Below are 21,123 nucleotides of genomic sequence, written 5' to 3'. Positions count from 1 at the left end.
AGGGTTAGCTTGAAAAATCAAGTCCACTAATCATTGTTTTCAGACACGTTGGAACAAAGCTGATTAACCAAGGACTAAATCCTCTGCAATCTAGGAAACTGAAATAGCAGTAGCATTAATTGAGTATATTGTCTTCTAGATGTTACCAAGGAACATTTCTTCCAAAAATAGTCGGTAACATGAGGTTTAAGACAGGTATTACTTAATGATTTTATCTAAGCTCTCAAAATTCCTACATCTTCACCGCTTCAGAGTAATAAATATCTGGATTATAAAAACACTTAACTTGACAGCTTTTGGAAAAATTACTTGCTCTTATCAGTCTGTGAAGTTCACCATCAGCCATACAAGTTTAAATGAACTAAAAGGTTTTTAATGAATGGGGAGAAATCTCCACACAAAGCCAAACCGTAATCTTTGTTACATAATTAGAAATGAAACATTACAAAAAATGAAGTGAAAGACTTAATTATATTTGTTTATCTTCCAGCAGGCTTAGCAATTTCTATAGTTGCTGAAAATCTAAGTTAGCTTGGAAATCTAACTCCTTGCCACATCACTACTTCTTTTTGAGTTACTCAATCACAACATTTGAGTTACTCTGTCTTCTTTTGTTCCTACTATCCACAGCTTTTTGAAAAGGTATACCATGAGAAGTGTTTGCTGTATACCTATCTCATAAAAAAAAGAAACACAGGACACAAAGTAATTTTAATCGTAGCTTTTCATGACAGTCACAGACAGTGAAGGTAGTACATGTGGCACTGAGACAAAAGCTGGCAGGAGAAGGGCAGAAAGCTCTTTAGCTAATTGTGGGATGCTCCTATTTTGCACAACTGTGGTGCTCTAATTCAGTGTTTTTCAACAAGATGCAAGGTCCGGGCCACGACAGTGACATGACAAACTATGAAGCTAAAGTAGCCTTATAAGAGTACAGAATAAGAAAATAAAACTTTCTATAAAAGTGGCCAAATTTATGGATGGAGATTCGATAAATATTTCTTTTCTGCATAGTCATACTTAAAAGGCAATGCTAATCTTTTTTCTCTAATCCAATTCTACATTGTGACTTGAATTTGAAATGAAAACTGTACAAAATTCTCTTTCTTCAGAGTTTTGAATAAAAAATGTAGCATGCACAACACCATGAGTATTTTAATTCAGGTACTACTATCTTACTTATGATCCAATTTTCTGTTGCACACAAAAATCTTTTACATAAACTAAAATGAACACAGCAGGTTCAGGATATCAACGGGGTCTTTCTTCTACATACAGAAGCTACCTTGGAAAAAGAACGGGCACTCCAGGAATCAAATATTGTGCACGTAAATTTGAAAGCATCAATCTGCTGATTTTCTTAGTGAAGTCATTTTACTTCACGTCATTTTATCTTCCTGGTGAAGTCTGAGGCAGCACACAAAAAACACTGTGAATGACTTAACTTGAAACTAGTTTATCAAACAGATATTTACATGCTTTGGTTTACCAGACTGCACTTATACAGATTTTTTTTTAATTTTATTTTGTTGTATGATACCAGCTCATAATTCTGAATAAGAAGTTTAGTAGTCACTCACTTTTAAAGCACGCTGGAAAGTACTGATGGACAGTAACGCTAGATCTTGCTGCTCCTCTGCATAACGCATCAGATAAACGTATACAAGCTTTTTTATCTGGAAAGAAAAACAGAATGGACATAATAAAGGTTTTTTTATCAGGAAGTTTTTTATTTATGTAATTTAGAAAGTCCTAGACTGTACATTTTCAACAACATTTTCTTTGAAGAAAAAAGCTAATCTATCACTGGATACTCACATACTTTTGAAGTGTCTTACGATTTGGTGTAATTCTTTCAGTCAGAAACTCCCTGAGATGCCACAACATTACCTATTTAACAATATAGTCAGAAGAAAGCTAATAATACAAAGTACTGCTTTATAGAATCAACTAGTAAATACAGCTTTGAGTAACCCAAGAAGTTGAAATGTGGCAAGTGACCACTCACCACTGCTCATGTTTTCTTCTTAAGGGAAGTAGGCTAAACTGCAATAGCCAAAGGTTTGAACATGCCCATTTTAGTTTACTCTGAAACTGGAAATAAATTAATACTTTCAGAAAGAGAATATAACTTCCTGCTAAAGTGTTCTAACTTGCACGACTTAAATCTGATTAAAAGAACATTTATGACTATGTCTTGGACAAATGCAAATGGTATTGAACCTATCTTTGCCTTACTAAAAGCGTTCAAAAGCTGTAGCAAATATAAGCATGCTACAAAGACACAATGTTCAAAGACAAAAAAAAAACCAAAAACAACTCTGTATGATTTTGGGGGAGGAAGGTATTCAGTTTAGCTCTCTTTACCACCTCATGGCCACTGTATGCCTAGGAAACAGTGAAAACATGTTTTAGATTTGAACCATAAAGCAACTATTGGGGTTTTATAATGGAAAATTCTGAAAGACCCTCAACTACAGCTGTGCTATAATTACTGTCACTATCACAAGATGTATCTTTGTGTCAATTCTGGTAAAAAGCATATATTAAATCACAGAAGGTTATACTATACTAAATTATTTGTTGTTCAGCTATAGACAAGCAGCAATCAACATTGACCACAAGAGGCCTATGCACTGAATGACTGCAGGTGTGCAAAGAAAGCCTCCTTTCCTTGAAACCACTCTGTGACTAGAAATGGAAGCACTTAGAGCTTCGTGACTACACTGTTCTTTTACCATTTACCTTTATTCAAGTTAAAATGCTCCTTTTTATAAAGCTAATCATAACAGGGGCACATTAGGCTTGAGGAACACAAGCAGATTTGTTTAATTGGTTTATCAATATAAGCACATCAAACTACATGAGTTATTGACCAAGACTTATTTTTGTTCTATACCACCAATTATTTATTAGGTCACTTTTTGTATTCTTACTATCCATGACACAATGCACAAAATCAAATTGAGGTCAGCACGTACTCATAAAAACAAAAATCACAAAGCAGTTATGTAAACAATAAAACGCCCTTTCCTTCTCTTCAAACAAATGAACATGTTCTATGGCTTCTTCACTCCCATTTCCCTGTATCAGAGCATTCAGCCCCAGATGAAAAAAAAAATATATATATATATAAAGGAAAAAACCCAAAGCAAAACCAACAGCCGTTTCTGGGCAGAAGAGTCACTCAAATACAAAGTCACTCAGATGAGCTAATGTATTTTATTCTACTGCACTGTTGCAAATTGTACAGACAGATTCAGTGAAGAAACCTTAAGGACAGGGAAAAGTTTGGCAAAACATTTTCAGAAGACATCATCAGGATCCATGCACTAAGGATCTGACTGAACCAAATGATTTTTCACCCTTTCAGAAGCATCTCAAAGACTGGATAAAGCTTTCCAAGACCCAGAACTGTTTAGAGCAATAGCTCTAAGTACAGCAGCATTATGACCTAAACTTGTCACCTAAACTAAGCTTGTTAAGCTATGTGACCTAAGGAGGAACAAGTTGGGGGAAAAAAAGAGAGATAAGCAGACTAAAAAAAGCTGGGCATATTTAAACAGTTCAATGGTTGGTACATCTACCCTTTCATGCCTTGCATCTCATCAGCACAGTCTATTCTACTTTCTTATTAAATTCAATTTTAACTACTCTCCTTGCTGAAGTACTCTCTGTTCAGTGTGAAAGTGCATGCACATGCCAGCAACTACAGTTAAGCCACAGGAGGGAAGGCCCATGGACACATGGGCAAAAGTAGAAAGAACAGAGTGAGGAGAGCTAAGTGAAACTCCAGCAACTGAAATGGCACTTCACGTCACAAAAGCACCTAAACCAAGCGAAGGTCTGGCTGCCAGCACTCAGGTTGGAATCACAGGCCAGAGGGTTCATGATCATGGGTATAAATAACTGAAGAGACTGCAGGATATGAATTATATGTCTGTGTGATAGTGACCGGAATGGATGCAGGCATACCAGTGAATCCAACTGCACTAGGTGGGAATAAGTCAAGTGGTCTGGGAAAGAGGAGAGTAAGGGTGAGGGCATCTAAAGGCATGAACACAGGAGCAGTAGGTTATAGCACAGAGCAGTGTAGTTCCATACAGTTTCCAAAGAAACCAGACAGTGTGTGGGTCTCTGGGGCAAGAATGTATTTGTGTGCATTAATGGCTCTAAGTGCATAACCACTGGAGTTGGCTACAAGTGGACTAGAGGAGTTCTGGCTAGGTTCAGTCATGTCTGGACACAAATGCATATACATGTGTATGTAAGTGCAAGACCATGGCAGGGTAGCTGCTAGGAAACTAGGGGCATCCTTGTTTACATGTGTTCATGTGTATAGCAGTTTATATCAGCAATTGGACTAGGAGCCTCAGGGGCTAAGACCAGCTGCTAGCAACAGGAGTGACCAAGATCCAGAGACCAGCCACTGGGTAGACCCCAACTGAGCTGTTGGATGGATCCACATTGTACATACCTATACCTATATATATGGTCACTAGCACACCTTCATCTTGAACTGCCAAACTGCTGGTGCTGTTTGTGTCCATGTAAGTACTTTGTGTCAGCTTATGTGGCTGCCATCATAAAGATACATATGTGCACATCTACCAGGAACAGACTTACATCTTACAACCACAAATTAGAATAATCTATCATGAAATGACAAAATGTTACAGTTCAAATGGACCTCCAGAGATTGAGTCCAATCCCACTGCCAAAGCAGTATCACCTAGTGCAGGCTGCAGAGGAATGCATCCAAGCAGGTTTTGAAAGCCTCCAGAGGAGGAGACTCCACAACCTCTTTGGACATCTTGTTCCAGTGCTACATCACCCTCATCACAGAAAAGTGTCTCCTTGTGTTGAGATGGAACCTCCTCATGTAATGCTACAGGCTTGGGGCAGAGTGGCTGGACAGTTGCCCAGCAGAAAGCTCCTGGGGTTGCTGGTTTGCAAGCAGCTGGATGGCAGGCCAGCAGTGTGCCTTAAGTGGTCAAAAAGGCCATCAGCGTGCTGGCCTGCATCAAGAATAGTGTGACCAGTAGTTTGATCTCAGCAGAAGCTGCACCTTGAATACTGTGCCCAGTTTTGGACCCCTCACTACAAAAAAAGATATTGAGGTCTTGGTGCATATCCAGAGAAGGGCAGGGTGAAGGGTCTAGAGAATAAGTCTTACAAGAAGCTGCTGCAGAACCAGGATTGCTTTGGAGAAGAGTTGGCTGCGGGGAGACTATTCTCTGTACAGCTACCTGAAAAGAGACCGCAGTGAAGAGGATGCTGGCCTCCTTTCCCTAGCAGCAGGTAACAGGATGAGAAATAGCCTGAAACTACACCAGGGAATTGAGTATTAGAAAACATTTCTTTACTGAAAGAATGGTGAGGCATTGCAATATGCTGCCCAGAGTGGTGGTAGAGTCACTGCCCCTAGAGGTGTTCAAGAAATATGTGGACATGGCACTCTATGATGCGGTTTAATGGCCATAGTGGTTTCAGGTTGACAGTTGAACTCAACAATCATAGAGGTCATTCCCAAACAAAACAATTCTATGATTCTATGTATTTCCAGGTGAGAAGGGAAGAATTGGAATATGCATTTATTTCACCTCTCTTCTCAAACCACTGTGCTTCAAATCACCATTTCTTGCACTTTTCCAAAACTATGATCCCACGAAGTACAAACTAACTAATATAGCACAGTCACTCTGCTGTCCTCAAACAGATGCTTGTTGGTCATTTTGCTGTCTTTTGTCCAAATCTCATTTCTGAGGTCAGCCATAACTCTGACACTCCTGTATTGGAGGTAACAGTGTACACATGGTACCAATTGTGAGTAGTAACCTCTGGTTGTACAACTTTCTAACACAGGTGTTAATTTAGATTTCCTTGAGCCACCCAGTAAACTTGCAGATTTAAATAAATCACATTTGAATACAACCTCCATTTTCCAAAACTCCTGAAAATCTGCAATTTAACTAGATTTTTATCTCTTTCTTGATTTATGAGGAAAATAAAGATACTGAAGCAAGCTACATTGTGTCTAACACCTGATATTGGGGCAAGGACAGACACACATGCTGCTGAAATAAAATGGATGGTAAACAGTTTGAAAGAAAATTCATTTCTGGTATTGCTCTTATCTATGGAAATCCTAAGAACAGTTACTAAATGTTTATTCTTTTAACTACAAAAAATGACACAATTTAGTGTAAGATGAATAAATTTAGTCAAGAAACTTCCTCAAAAAATTAATTTCAGTCACGGATGAGTCTAACTCTAGTTCTTCATCAGTTGCATTTGTAGGAAGCTTAAACTGTTAAACATAGAATGACCTGGGTTGGAAGGCACTTCACATGTCATTTAGTCCAACTCTCTGCAGTAAGCAGAGGCATTTCCAACTACACCAGGCTGTTCAGAGCCCTGTTGAGCCTGACCTTGAGTATCTTCAGGGGTGGGGCCCCAAATCACCTCCCTGTCTGCCCTTCATGTACTCTTTTCAGTGTTCTTCACATAGAATAAATGCATAAAGGCATATTCCCAAGATATAGGTATGAATTTGCTTTTAAAAGTCTCTCTGTCTTGCAAAACATAAAAATAACCCTGAGATTTGAGGTCATACTGCATGTTAGCATAAACTTCTCATAAAATTCTTAGATTTGAAAGTGATTTTCTGTACTCTTCTAGAATCATAAACATATTAATATATACTAATAAAGTATCAGACAAGTTCTCTAAATTATCAAAAGAACAAACACTTAAGGACTGTGAAAGAAAATTACTTTAAATCCAAGACAATAAATAAGATAACATATTGTCTAACCAAAAATTCACATAAAGATTTCTCTAAGTCACAGGGATCTCACTCTGCAATCCTAACACTCACTTCTAGAATCTATATTACAAGAGTGAGAACTTCTTCATCCAGACCTGACCTCTCCACCTTGATTTGTAATAGGCATTTTAAAATACAATGTAGTACAATCTCTGCTGAAATTTTGCAAGCTGCAGGATCTCTCCAGTAAACTATAGTAACTCAGAGCAACCACAATTACACAAGCTTTTTCTAACTGATCCATTTTTTACATGGAAATGGTTACTATTCCTCCCTCCAAATCACCCAGCAAGTTTCCTTTACTTATGCTTTAAACTGTTGTCATAATACCATCACTGCAACTAAACCCCGAGAAATTATATTTTAAAAGTACTAGAAATTTTATAGTTTATGCTGGATTCAGATACAATCAGATAAAACTTTAGTAAATAGATCTTCCATAACAGTATGCTTAATGAGCCATAGGAGTACCTCAATATTTTTACTGGCAACATTCTTCACAACAGCAGGAAACAGCTCAGAAGCATTTTTTCCCTTTGCAATTATCTGGAGAAAAAGAAAAACAGCAAATCTTAATAATGTAGTAATATTATTCTTTCAAGCAGTTTGTTGGGTTTTTTTCTGGGTTTTTTCAGTGTTTGCTTTTTGGTTGTTTCACTATGGTGTAAGCATGTGTCAGTGTGTTTGTTCACGTAATTTTGAGGGTGTTGTTCTGGTTTGTGTCTTTTTGTTTTTAAAAAGAGGTAAGTCAATAATTTATTCCATTAATGTATATCAAATTCATTTTTTATGAGTACTAGCTGGTTACAGGTTTGGAGACTGGAATCAATGAACTGGACTTTACCATATCAGACTGCAAATTATTTCTAATGCTTTAAAAACTACTTAAAACGAAGAACTTGATAATCTGAAAATCTTTATAGAATTACCTCTTGGGAGCCACTATGAAAACACTTGAAAAACCCAACAAATAAACACAAAACTTGTGTAACTCATGATGGGTTTAAGCCCTGGAACAATCTTAGTATGTGACAGAACTAATGGGGAAAAAAAGGTAAAAAATAAAAAGACAAACCCAAAACCACACAAATAAAACCCCAATACAATGAAAATCAAATGCAGATAATGCACTTAAAAAACAAAGCAAGTTGGCTTTCCATAGCAAGTTAAACATGAAAGGCCTTAAAGTGTTTATACAGAATAAGAAAAAGTTTTTAAAAGCAAGATCAGTCAACCCACTGGATTTGTATTTTTTTTAAAGGAAGAAAGTTTTCATATCTGATCTCAGAGAAAACTTGAACTAGGGCACGTACGGAAGAAAAATACTGTCTCAACAAAGAGTGCAAACAATATTCCAGTTTAGCTTCAGCCCTTGTATGAACCATTTAAGGAGGTGTGCTAGTTTGAGCCTAGCCAGAACGTTTTGCTGAGAAAAACTAGATTACAGACTGTGAAAAGAAAACAATGGTGATGTCTACTTCACTCAGAGGCTTGCTGAGATGTGTAAGAACAAGAACACAAACAGCAGATAACAGAGTTGCTCTCTTTCTGGGCTTTGGGCTGAGCTTCTCCTTCTAACCTAATCTGCTTTACTAATCCATCTGCTTCCTGACCTCCCAAGCCAACCCTCCAAATTTTCCTTGAATATAAGGCAAGATCTGGGGGAAGGGAGAGGAGTGGGAAGAAGGTAGAAGAATGGTTGTGAGCCCCTCCTGGAGGCTCAGGTTTCTGGGAGGGGTGTTGTGTTTCTGTATTGCTTTTTAACTTGTATATTTCTGTATATAACTGCATATATATTGTAAATATCTGCTTGTATATTGTGCTAAGCTGTAAATATAAAGCTTCCTTCAAATTCCAGAGGTGCTGAGTCTAGTGTGGATGATTTTCGAAAGTGTGGGGGGGCAGGTAACACTCAAACCATCACAGGAGGAAGTTATATGACATCAAGTACATCAGAAGAAGTAAAATATTTCATTATACACTGCACAACTCTTATTTCTTAAAACTAAATCCAGCAGAATGTTTGCCAGTACTTTATACCAAGCTGCAACCCCTAGCATTTTGTAGTCATGTTAAACCGTGATGACTTATGCACTCAGAGCACCACTACCTATGGTCAAGAGCAGGATTCAGACAAACAGCAAGATTATGTGAATGGGCAAGAGATCACTAAAACCAAGCAAATATGCAGGGATCCAACCCAAGCACATAGGCTTTGCAACCACAGTTGCTGCTGTTCATAATCATCTCACATTTCCACCATTACTCTACATTATACAGCTGGTTAAACTTCATATTCCTAACTCACAGGTCTGTTTATTTCATTGATAAAATATATTAAAGGGAAGAACTAGCACCTCATTAAACAAAACAACAAAAAAAAAAAAAGCCAAGAAAACAGAAACCTGGGCAATACCTTGACAAACTGCACATTCAGATAAGGTTAGAATAAAGATGTTAGAAGTTTGTTGCAATTCAATCTATTAACGAGTAAACCTTTGAAAATGGATTTAAGAGAAGTTGTGCAAGAAGACAATTCAATTTAACCAACGTAACATCTTAAACTATTTATTAAAGCTGTATCAAAGCACAGGAAGTGACAAACTAAAAATTGTGCTCACTGTATTGGTTTCAAGTGGTTTTAGCTAAGTCTAAACAAAAGCACTGCTGTCAGGATTAGGGCTGGGTCTTTGCAATAAATGTCAGATTGACAATGGCCAGGGTCAAATAAAACTTGGTAGCAAGATGTGCATAGAAGTATCACAGAATAAAATATTATCAGTCATCTCATCTTGATACTACAGAAGTTACACTATTCAAAGATAGGGATCATCCTTAGACATCTTGATAGGCTGTAACCGTATGACTCTATGCATTACTTGCATTATTTAACCAATCAACCATAATAGCTCCAGTGTACCATGTAAATATGTATTCAGGGTCTTTCAAAAGAGTGTACTTTGATTCATTAAGTCATAATGATTAGAGTAAATCCTCCTTAGCCCATGGATCATTAACCTGAAAGAACATAACGGTCCCATCCAAGACTAAAGTCTATCATGCAGGTTTTGTTGCAGTGCCTAAATATTCTCAATTGTGTTTTCTAACATACCTGGAGTTCCTGAGCAAGAATAAATATTCATTCCTGAATAAGAGTTACATAATTTTAGGGTATACAATTTTTTTTTTCTCATGAGAGAGACATACACATGGATTAAATTCTCTATGAAAAAATAAGACATGTGAATTAATTTCCTAAACTTATGCTCTGAAATCCTTGGGACAAAATTCTCCAGAGAAGTCCAGACAAGTTTCAAAACTCAACAGCAATGTATCTTGGCTGCCGTAATATCAATATATGTTTTAGAAGAAGTATCAGCTATTCTGATTTCATGCATATAGTAGAATAAACCTGTAAACTGTGTTACTTGTAATCTTCAGAGATCACTATTATATTCGTACCATAAAATAAGGAAGAAACAAAAAATAGCACAGACTGGAGAAAGTGAGAATAAAGAACAGAAAAAGAGAGACATCACTGATCATTAAAGTCACATACACACTTTAGCAAAAGGCAAGCTTAAGACATCTTCATTTAAGAGAGGAAGTGGAGGCACAAAGTTAGACTATTCATATGGTTGAAATTATGTTCTTAAAAGCCACCATCTCTAAAATGGATTTATTTTTATCTGTAATTAATCTCCTTTTCCCAAGAAGAGTTCTCAAAACACCTTAACAGACAAAAAAAAAAAAAGGCAGCAAAAGGAGCCATAAGCAGTATTCTCTTTCCATCACACCTATGTGGACAAAAGAAGGTTTAGACTTCTGAAGTCTACTAAAAACAGCAAGAAAACTACTGTATACACAGCTTTATCCTCTTCCTAAAATCAGTGAAAATAGAGCACTCCACTGAGACACATTAAAAATACTCTGACAATAGAGTTGCTTTTTCCTCTAACACTAAGGACAGAGGATGCCTTTGATCTCTGGAAACACATCTCATTCCTTAAAATTCTTTAAATGCAAGCACACAACTGGTAATAAGTAACTATCTTTCATACAACTGTTGAGGTTGGAAAAGACCTTTAAGATCATCACATCCAAACACTCACCTAGAACTCACAATCCCTCCACTACTAATAAGCTATTACCACTAAACAATGTCCCTTAGCAACACATTCATGTGTCATTTCAAAAACCTTCAGGAATGGCAACTCCACTACTTCCCTGGGCAGCCCATTTCAAGGCCTGATAACCCTCTCTGTGAATAATTTTTTTCTATGGACCAACCTGAACCTTCATTGGCACAAACTGAGGTTCTTTCCTCTTGTACTATCACTTGTTGCATATGAGAACAGACCAGCTCCCACTATGGCCAACCTGCTTTGAGATATATGTAGACGGTGATGAGGTCTCCCCTCAGGCTCCCCTTCTGAAGACTGAACAACCTCAGTTTCCTCACAAGATTCAAGTTCAAGGCCCCTCGCCAGCTTGGTTGCTTTTCTTTGGACATGCTCCAAGACCTCAACGTCCTTCTTGCGGTGAGGTGCAGAGCACAGCATTACAGGTGCAGTCTCTCCAATGCCACATCAAGAATATTACCACCACTGCTAAAAGGCCTAATGCGAATTGTGTAAGGTCCCAGACTTGGTCTGTAAAGCTTGTTAGGTGAACCAAAGGTTGGTACCAGGCATCTGACAGGAAACACAAGGTAACAGTAAATACCTTGAAAATATGGAAGAGACTGAAAACAGAGGACCCAGTAATATTTAAACCACTCGCCTGCAGCCAGGTAATCATCAAAATTACATGCCATAAGGCTGTTTCTGCTTTAAGAAAAGCAGTAGCTGAGCAATGAAAAAATATCTAAAATCAGGAGGTGCCTGCTGTCATCTGGGAATGCAGTGCTTTTGCATCACTGCATAGTGCTTAGAATTTAGAAGAGGATAAAATCCTGGAAATGGCAAATGGAGGAGCAGAAGAAATTATATGCTTAGATTCAGTTCTGCCTTCTCTTGCTGAAGATCTCCTGATCCTGATTACCTCAGCTTAAGACCATCAAGGACTACAGATATCAGTGCTAACTAGACAACTCTAGTTTCATGGCGTTATATACTTTCAGAAAATTAAAATCAATTCTTCACAAGTATTTCTTTAATATGTAGCAGCAGCAGGCATTTCTAATATGTGCATTTGCTCATAGCATACTCATTTATGACAGCATTATTTCTAGGAAAGTGGAAAATTATCCCTTTAAAATTCACCTAGCAAAGCCTTGAAGATTAAAGCTGACTTAATAGTTTTGATTTCCCTACATAGATACACACATATTCAGTTGCAATAGTTTCCAAATATAGACAATGATATGGTGACCTATTTGAAGAAGAAAGCAAAAGGCAGGCACCTTTCCATCAATCTTTCCCACAGCAGAGGAATATCAATTGCCATAGGTTGAAATCACGGCATTTACAAAGCCTGTGATTTCTTTCAACAGCATCTCTACATGCTAGACCTTCACTGTCTAGGGCATGAATCCTGCTAGACTAGTTTGGCCATTGCTCCTCCTCCCCTTCCTGTTGTAGGGTCCAGGAGTCGAGTTGAGGAGCACACAAAACAAACAATAGGGGGTTGGTTCCAGTAAGGCTGCCCTAAGTGGTAGGCGCCCAGCACCACCTGTAGGGTGTATTATGCAACCCAGCATGTGCCTTACTTCCATTATGGGAATAAATGTGTAGCCACATGAGACACAATACTTCAAATTCATTGGCCACAACTTCTGATACTTGTGCCTATTGGCCAGCTTGATTTTAAAAAAAAATTATTTAATAGGGGAATGATTTGAAAAGCCTCCCTTTCTCCAAACCTTTCAGCCTTTCTCCAAGCTTTTTACAGCTTTTTTTAGACTGTGTCTCAGTTCTAATTTAAATTCCCAGAGACTCAAATATATTTGATAGAACTGATAACAATTTTATAGAGTACCCTTCCCTCTTCCCCCTTCTTTCCCAAAAGAAAGGAATTAGATGTAGAGAGAGGAAAGGAAAGCACACACAAATAAATAAATCTCACTCAATTTGGATGTTAAAAAGAAAAGCTTAACAATAAATTATAAAGGTATCTGAGGTGGGGAAGTTAGAAGAGGGTAGGGAAGGGAAAGCAAATACAAAATGTGTAAATACAACCAGATTTTGATGGTAATGGCTTTGTCCACCTTGTTGGTGGTGGCCACGTGGTAAAACAAAGAGAACCAGGATCAGGATGGTGATGCTGGTAAGCACGGAGGAAGGGAGTGCAGAGAGAGAGAAACAGGAAGTCCTCCTGCTTTTATGGATCTTTAGACGGGAAGGGGGAGTAGGCTAACCATCACCTGGTCGTGTCAGACCCACCCCTGGGGAGGGGTCAAGACCACCTAGAGTCAGGTTCAAGGTCACTCCCCCTGAAGGGTTAACCCTGTACAGACTGGAAAGTTAGGGTGATTCCCCAGTGAATCCCTCAGCGGCTTCCCCAGTTAGCAGCTTATTAACTGGGATTCCACTTGCAGCAAAACTATTCTCAGCAGCCACAGTTGCTGGCAGCAGCAGCGGCTTACAGCAACTCAGTATGTTCTCCTTCCCTCTGCCTTGGAATATTTTGTATTTTACCCTCAGGCTCATAATCACAGTTCTTGGAAGTATCTTTGTACAATTATCATACCTGGGGAAAACAGAATGTCATGAGTATTTGGGCCAATTTCTGCTACTCACTGAATGTTTGGTCCACCTTGTGACAGCTGGCAATGTCCGTTGTGTAGTTAGGATATTCCTGTTTAACACGTTCCTATTTTCCAAGTTCTGACTGTTTAAACTTTTTAATTCTGTGACTATCAATACCCTTTTTGAAAATACTTGCTGTCGACCAAGAATCCAAATTAATTTCATGCAATTGAGTGTTTTTTTAAATCTTAATAAACAATAAATAATATTCATATTGGAAAAGTAATATTTATCATTCATTACTAGATGTTATTCATAACAACTCTCACTATGTTGGACAAGATGAACCAAAAACATGCACACACAGAAATTTGAGATGTTATGAAGTAGTAGTTGATAGGTTATCCAGGCAATTGATGTCTCAATCAAAGGCAAGAGAAGATGACAACAAACTTGACCAAAATTTTCACTGTTAAAGCCTAACGAAGGGAGAAATTGCTGGCTCCAGAGTCAGAAGGAAGAACACCATCACATGATGCAACCTGTATCTGACTTCAACACACGATTGGACAGGATTAGTCCATGTAAAATGCAAGCAAAATAAAAAGGCATGCTCAGAGGAGTCTGAAGGAACAATCACTGGAATGCAGAAGTCCGCCAAAAAAGTAGCAAAGCGGACACTGAGCAGATCTCCATAGCACATTCTTCTAACACTTTTTAGAAGAAATAAAGGGACTTTCTCAACCTGGTGACGTTCAGTTTATAGGGTTTAAACACCATCTAATCACCTCTATGGGTACACATTTCATCTAAAATATTTAGTCAAACATAAAGGCATAACATTCAATTAAAAAAACTTTATACAATCCAAAAAAGTAAAAAGAATAAACACAATTTGTCACTTTACTTCTGTACATTTCTGTTGTTTCCCTTCTGCTAAATTAGGATAGCAACCAAAGCTTCACTGAAGGAATTGCTCGTTCTTTAAGGTTTTGCCTCCCCACTGTAAACACTGATTTGCAGGTATGTTGGCACTGTTACTTGAGTATTTTAAAAAAACATAACTGCATATTTGAATACATCAATTTCTGCACAAAATTCTAAATTAAAAACATCACAGTAGCTTTTAAACACCATTTAAGAGATTCAGGTTCTGATTTGATACAGAATCTGTAAAGTGAAGTCTTCACATCCAAGAAATATTTTTTTAAAAACAGATACTCTAAGAAATATTTCTTTTTAAATCACATACCCCAACAATCCTTTTCATAGCATCCAGTTTCGCAGAGTCTTTACTGCTTTCCAACATTTGCTTTAGGTCTTCATTTCTATGGCAGAAACACAGTAGAGCATCAATTAGAATAAGTGAAAAATAAAACCAGAATACCATTTTTATAGTCTTGTTTCAATTTAGCTGCATAAGGTGAAACACTGTTCCTTCTTCAGCACTTTGAAACCGTATTTGTTAGCATGATGGCCCAACATAATGGAGTACTCAGTAACTGAATCTATCAAATACTAATAATAATACAAGACCGTGCAACTTCAAGTTAGCTGAGTGTGGCTGGAAGGCTGAAGTCTTGAAGTAAAAGTTCGGTCTGAACCAACAACAGACTTGCTCCTCCATCTTTCCCATAGTGAATGCTAAGATGTAGTAGCCTGAGGCTGACACGTTTGTGTTAAAATAGTACCATCAGCTTATGTAAATCACTTGAAAGCCCAATAGCTAACTCCAGTATGGTCTGAATTTCAACGAGAATGGAGCACATAACCTTATGTTTTCACCTGCCTTTACGGACTGTAAACTGTTATCTCCTGTCCTCAGCATTAAAAAAGCATCAGGTCTGTAGTACAGCTGTTCAACAAGCCATAGATTAGGATACCCTGATGACTAGACACAGGTATAACCCAAGCAGTCTTCACAACTGAAATAAAATTCTCACACAAAATAAGAGCATTCTTTTGCAGAAACAGCTTCTTATTAGACGTCACAAACAAACCTCACTCTGCTTGGCTTTTTAGATGCAAAGAGTTCAACTCACAGTTTAACTGCACTTACAGACTCTCATTAAAGTTTACCAAAAGAAAACACCTCAGAGAAACAGTCTTTTGTACTGCCAAGATTGCCCAACTACTAAAAATAGAAACAGATGATGGCTCAAGAAGAGAAACCTGCAATATTACAAAGAACTTAGAAAACTTTTCAAGTTTACAAACATGCTGGTTTTCACATACTGAAGAACAACACAGAAATCCACTGTGGTGGGTTGACCTTGATGCCTATCAAGCTGCTCTATCACTCCACTCTGCAGAACAGGGTGGGGAAGAGAAAATAAGATGAAAAAACCTCTCATAAATCAATACAAAGGCAAAAGCAAAGGCCGTTGTGTGGAAGCAAAGGAAAACAAAACATTTCTTCTCTACTTCCCATCAGCAGGCAATGTTGTCACTTCCCGAAAACAAGTCCTCAGTAAGCACAGCAGTTGCTCCAGAAAACAAACGTCGTAACCACACAAATATACCCACTTTCTCTTCATTTATTTTAGCTTTCACTGCTGAGCAGATGTCATACATTATGGAATACTCCTTCAGTCAATGGGGCTACCTCCTCTCCCAACACCTTGCCTACCCCCAGCCTACTGGCAAGGGGGGAATTTTGGGGAGACAGATGTGGTGCTGTGGAGCACTACTCCTTGGCAGCCATAACACTGGCATGTTATCAACAGCTTTCTAGCTTCCAATAAAAAGAACAGCATAACGAGGGCTGGTTAAGAGGAAAACTAACACTGCCTCAATGAGACTCAATACATCCAGGTAAGATTTTTAAAGTGAATGCAAAATCAGTAAATATATTCCGTTTTATCACTGCTTTCAGAATTTCAGTTGGGGAGGAAAAAAGAGGTTTAAGCCATAACCAAAATTAGCAATGAGACAAAAAAGTTACTATTTTTTTCACAGTATCACAGTATCATCAGGGTTGGAAGAGACCTCACAGATCATTAAGTCCAACCCTTTACCACAGAGCTCAAGGCTAGACCATGGCACCAAGTGCCATGTCCAATCCTGCCTTGAACAGCCCCAGGGACGGCGACTCCACCACCTCCCCGGGCAGCCCATTCCAGTGTCCAATGACTCTCTCATGAAGAACTTTCTCCTCACATTTTCCTACTTGCAAGAGACACAGTCACTCTAGTAGAGATTTTCTTCTGATTTTCAGACCCAGTACTGCATCTGCTTTCCACCTCTGAATGAGAAATCTGTATTGGCCATACACTTCAGTATAACCCACAAATGTAAGGACAACAACCAAGTAGGGAAGATTTGTTTAAAAAAAAACTTTTTCCTAATAAGCCAGAAGAAAAACATACAAAATTCAGGATGCAGATACCTACTTGCAAGATCAGATTGAAGTCTATGTGTTTTTTTCGAAACCAAGTGTTTCATGAGAGGAGCAACCTAATACAGGTGTCCCAATAATGCCTTCACTTGACAGTGTAAAATATTTAAGTAGTCTCTTTAAAACAAAAAGTGAAATTATTTGATTTTGTATAGGGTTAACCCTCCAGGGGGAGTGACCTTGAACCTGACCCTAGGTGGCCTTGACCCCTCCCCAGGGGTGGGTCTGGACACTACCAGGTGATTCATGGTTAGCCCATTCCCCCTTCCCACCTAAAGAGCTATAAAAGCAGGGGGACTTCCGGTTCTCTCTCTCTGCACTCCCTGCCTCCGTGCTTGCCACCATCACCATCCTGCTCCTGGTTCTCTGTTTTACCACATGGCCACCACCGACGAGGTGGACAAAGCCATCATCATAAAAATCGGGTTGTATTTGTACCTTTTGTATTTGCTTCCCCTTCCCTATCACTTTGTAACTTCCCTATCTCAGATACTTTTAAGTTATTGTTAAGCTTTTCTTTTTAACATCCAAATCGAGTGAGATTCATTTATTTGTGTGTACTTACTTTTCTCTCTCTCCATCTAATCCCTTTCTTTCCCGAAAGAAGAGAGAAGAGCACTCTATAAAACTGTTACTGGTTCTATCAAATTTATTTGAGCCTCTGGAAATTTAAATTAGAACCGAGACAGATTTCCATGCCTGTGTTAGCACAATTTCCCAAATATCACTGGGAACTCCTTATCTGCATGACACTCAAAGGCTTTAGCACAATTTCCCAAATATCACTGGGAACTCCTTATCTGCGTGACACTCAAAGGCTTTTAGTGGGTTTAGTTACTCCTGGAAGTGTTCAGACAAACATACAGACAGTCTTACATTGCTATGTTTATTTAACTGCTTACTTCACTCCTTTAAGTTGTAGTTCTTACCTCAGCTTTGTTCCATAGTTATGCATATTATTGAGATCAGTTTAATGTCTGTAACTTGCCTCAGTCTTCCTGGCAAGCAGGTAACATCCAGTAACACCACACGAAGTAGGCAGCTATTAAAAAAGTCACCACTGCTGTGACTTCACAGATCTTTTCTAATTTCTCTCCTTTCAGCTTCCTAGGATCAAAGCCTTACCACACTCAGCTCTCTGGTTTTCTGATTTTATGTCAAACATGTTGGTGTTCACCTCTATATCTTCACACTCCTTTTAGCCACTCTGTAATTTTCCATCAGCTCTATATCCTTAGTTTCGATAACAGCAATCAAATATTTGCTGACTTAGGGCTGTACCTAACATACTTTAAACAATTTGCTTTCTTTACCTTTTAATCTCTTTTGAAGCGAGGAAGTAGAAAATGTGGAATAACAACTATTTCAGGATCAATTAGCAAAAAGAGAGGCAGTTATGCAGCACAAGATTCAAGTACATGCTGTCCAGAATTTGGGGATGACAAAAGCAGATAATCATAGGATATGTAAGGGTAACAAATGCAAAGTCAGAAAAAAGAGACGAGTGAACACGTAGACAGAAATATTTAATGATGATACATACTTCTGACTCCTTACAGAAAATATCAAACTATTTTTCAAATTCAAACAGGGAAGACACAAACCAAAGAAATTAAGTCACAAATACCTGCTTACTGTCAGCCTTGCTTTCCTATGTGAAAAGCAGCAAGACAGCTGAAAGAGAATTGTAAAACCCCCATAAGTTCTTGATGAATCCACTTGGAAATTAACTGCTACATGAATTTATGGTTGTTCGAGTGGGGAGGATTGTTTGGGGTTTTTTTGTTTGTTTTTTTTACTTTTTTCTAGCAAATTATAATCAAGATTTAGCAAATGTTAGATACTTACAGAGTAAAATATTGTTCCATATATTCACACAGATCAGATGTTGCAAGCCTTTCTTCCTCTACAGTTAGATATGGTTTCAGCGTAACTTCAAAGTTTCGCCCTTTAAGAGCTGATTTAACAGTGGAAGACATCTCAATTATTTTATCCAGAACTGTAGAATTTTGTTCCATTTTTTAGTATAGTATTAAAAAGAAAATAAAGAATTCACTGCACTCAGACAAGCTTGCCTGCCACGACTGAGGTCTACACAAAAAAAGAAAACCTTATCAAGTAACAGGATACCCACCCCCTCTCTGTTTCACCTTCTAGAAACAAATACTCTACGCAGATTTCAAAGGTCATTTCCCTCCAAAAACAATCCTTATCAATGAACAATGGGAAAGGCAAAAGCATTTCAGTCTTTCTTGATATAGTTTATTGTACAGTACAAAAAAAAATGTCATCTTCTAAGCATCAAGAAGATTAAAAGGAATTTCAATCCTTAAGTAAAATCCTTAAGTAAAATCTCAAAACAGAAAGCGTAAATGCAAGCCTCACACTCTGTTCATACTCATTAGTTATTCTGAAGTGACAGTTTTTCAGTACACTATGTTAGATAAATAATTTCTTTATCATTTAAGTCCACCTGGCAGGAACTCAGGAAAATGCCAGCAACCATCCAGCTGCACCAATACTTTTGCCTCTTACTGCTAAAAGTTTCAGTAATTAAAGTCCTACAGTTAGGCACGTAATACACATGACTGAAATCAAAGCTTTATTACTTCAACAGTAAAATCAGATTTCAAGAAGAATAATCTGATATTTTATGAATAATACAGAGTTTTATGAAGCATGACAGTAATGGTCCCAACAGTAGCAGGTGAAGAAAACTCCAATATTTGTAAAAGCAACTATATCATCTCAGAGCTCATTTTCCTTAACAGTAAGAGGTGAAATGACTTCCTGATAGGGAAAAATAAAACAAAGACATTATCTTTAAATCACTTGCTGAGAATGTTGATCAGAGGAAGATACACAGAGCAGCAGAGGTTCGAAAAACTCAAAAGGAAGTTCAGGGTATGTGGAAAAATGGACTGGCCACTTGGGAGGAATATAGGAACACTGCCAGGATATGTAGGGTTGTAACAAGGAAAGCTCAATTCCTCTTAAAAGTACTTCCATCAAAGGATGTGAAGGACAAGAAGGGCTTCATGCACATCAGCAGGAAAAGAAGCACCTGGCAAAATGTGTCGCCGAATAAGGCGAGAGCTTTGGTGACAGAGGACACAGAGAAGGTGGAGCTACCATAAGTCGTCTTTGCCTTTAATCTTTACTGATAAGACCAGGCCTCAGGGACCCCAGTCCTTGGAGATGAGAGAGAAAGTCTGGAGGAAGAAAGACTCTCCCTTAGTCCAGGGGGACAGCACTAGAAATCATCAAGATGGTCTAACTATGTCAGTGGACAAGGGAAGACCAACAGATGTCATTTATCTGGACATTTGTAAAGCCTTTGATACAGTTTCCTGCAACATCCTTCTCTTTAAACTGAAGAGATATGGTTTTGATGGGTGGACTGTCCAGTGGATAAGGAATTGGTTGGATAATCACATACACTGAGTAAATGGCTCAATGTCCAGATGGAGATGGGTGACAATGGTGTCTGCACAAGCACCACTGCTGTTCGTTATATCTGTATTATATTATATCAGTGATACAGACAGTAAGATTGAGTGCACTCTCAGGAAGTCTGCAGATGATACCAAGCTGAGTGGTGTGGTTCATAAGACTGGATGGCATCTGTCGAGGAACCTGGACAGGCTGGAGAGGAGGGCTGAGGCCAAGTGCAAGGTCTTGCACCTAGATTAATGGGATGAGATTTAAGAAGGTCAAGTTCTGGGTTCTACACTTTGGCCACAACAACCCCAAGCAGCACTACAGGCTGGGTAGAGAGTGGCTGAAGGGCAGACAGGCAGAAAGGGATCTGGGGGTACTGGCTGAAGATGAGCTAACAGTGTGCCCAGGTGGCCAGGAGAGCCAATGGCATCCTGGCCTGCATCAGGAATGGGGTGGTCAGCAGGAGCAGGGAGGTCATTCTGCCCCTGTACTCTGCACTGGTTAGACCACACCTTGAGTCCTGTGTTCAGTTCTGGGCCCCCCAGTTTAGGAGGGACATTGAGATGCTTGAGCATGTCCAGAGAAGGGCGACGAGGCTGGTGAGAGGCCTTGAGCACAAGCCCTATGAGGAAAGGCTGAAGGAGCTGGGATTGTTTAGCCTGGAGAAGAGGAGGCTCAGGGGAGACCTTGTTGCTGTCTACAACTACCTGAGGGGAGGTTGTAGCCAGGAGGTTGCTCTCTTCTCTCAGGTGGCCAGCACCAGAACA

General features: G+C 38.6%; 1 protein-coding gene across 2 annotated transcripts in view; it reads right to left on the bottom strand.

Moving 5' to 3' along the window:
* Positions 1–21,123, bottom strand: part of AP3B1 (adaptor related protein complex 3 subunit beta 1) — a 179,346-nt gene that overhangs the window by 148,063 nt on the left and 10,160 nt on the right. Inside the window, exons 1-4 of one of the 2 annotated variants that reach the window (XM_064176485.1) lie at positions 18,764–18,821; positions 14,771–14,846; positions 7,301–7,375; positions 1,581–1,676 (exon numbers count right to left, since the gene is read on the bottom strand). In XM_064176485.1, the coding sequence (XP_064032555.1) occupies positions 1,581–1,676; positions 7,301–7,375; positions 14,771–14,846; positions 18,764–18,783 (267 nt within the window). In that variant the 5' untranslated portion in view covers positions 18,784–18,821. Of the gene's footprint in view, positions 1–1,580; positions 1,677–7,300; positions 7,376–14,770; positions 14,847–18,763; positions 18,822–21,123 lie in introns of those variants that run through there. The other variant, XM_064176486.1, reaches the window with a different exon arrangement.

This window comes from Pogoniulus pusillus, chromosome Z (assembly GCF_015220805.1).
Source record: "Pogoniulus pusillus isolate bPogPus1 chromosome Z, bPogPus1.pri, whole genome shotgun sequence".
Classification (NCBI taxonomy): Eukaryota; Metazoa; Chordata; class Aves; order Piciformes; family Lybiidae; genus Pogoniulus; species Pogoniulus pusillus.
Note: the sequence above shows the minus strand (reverse complement) of the source record. Positions and strands in the feature narration are given on the sequence as shown.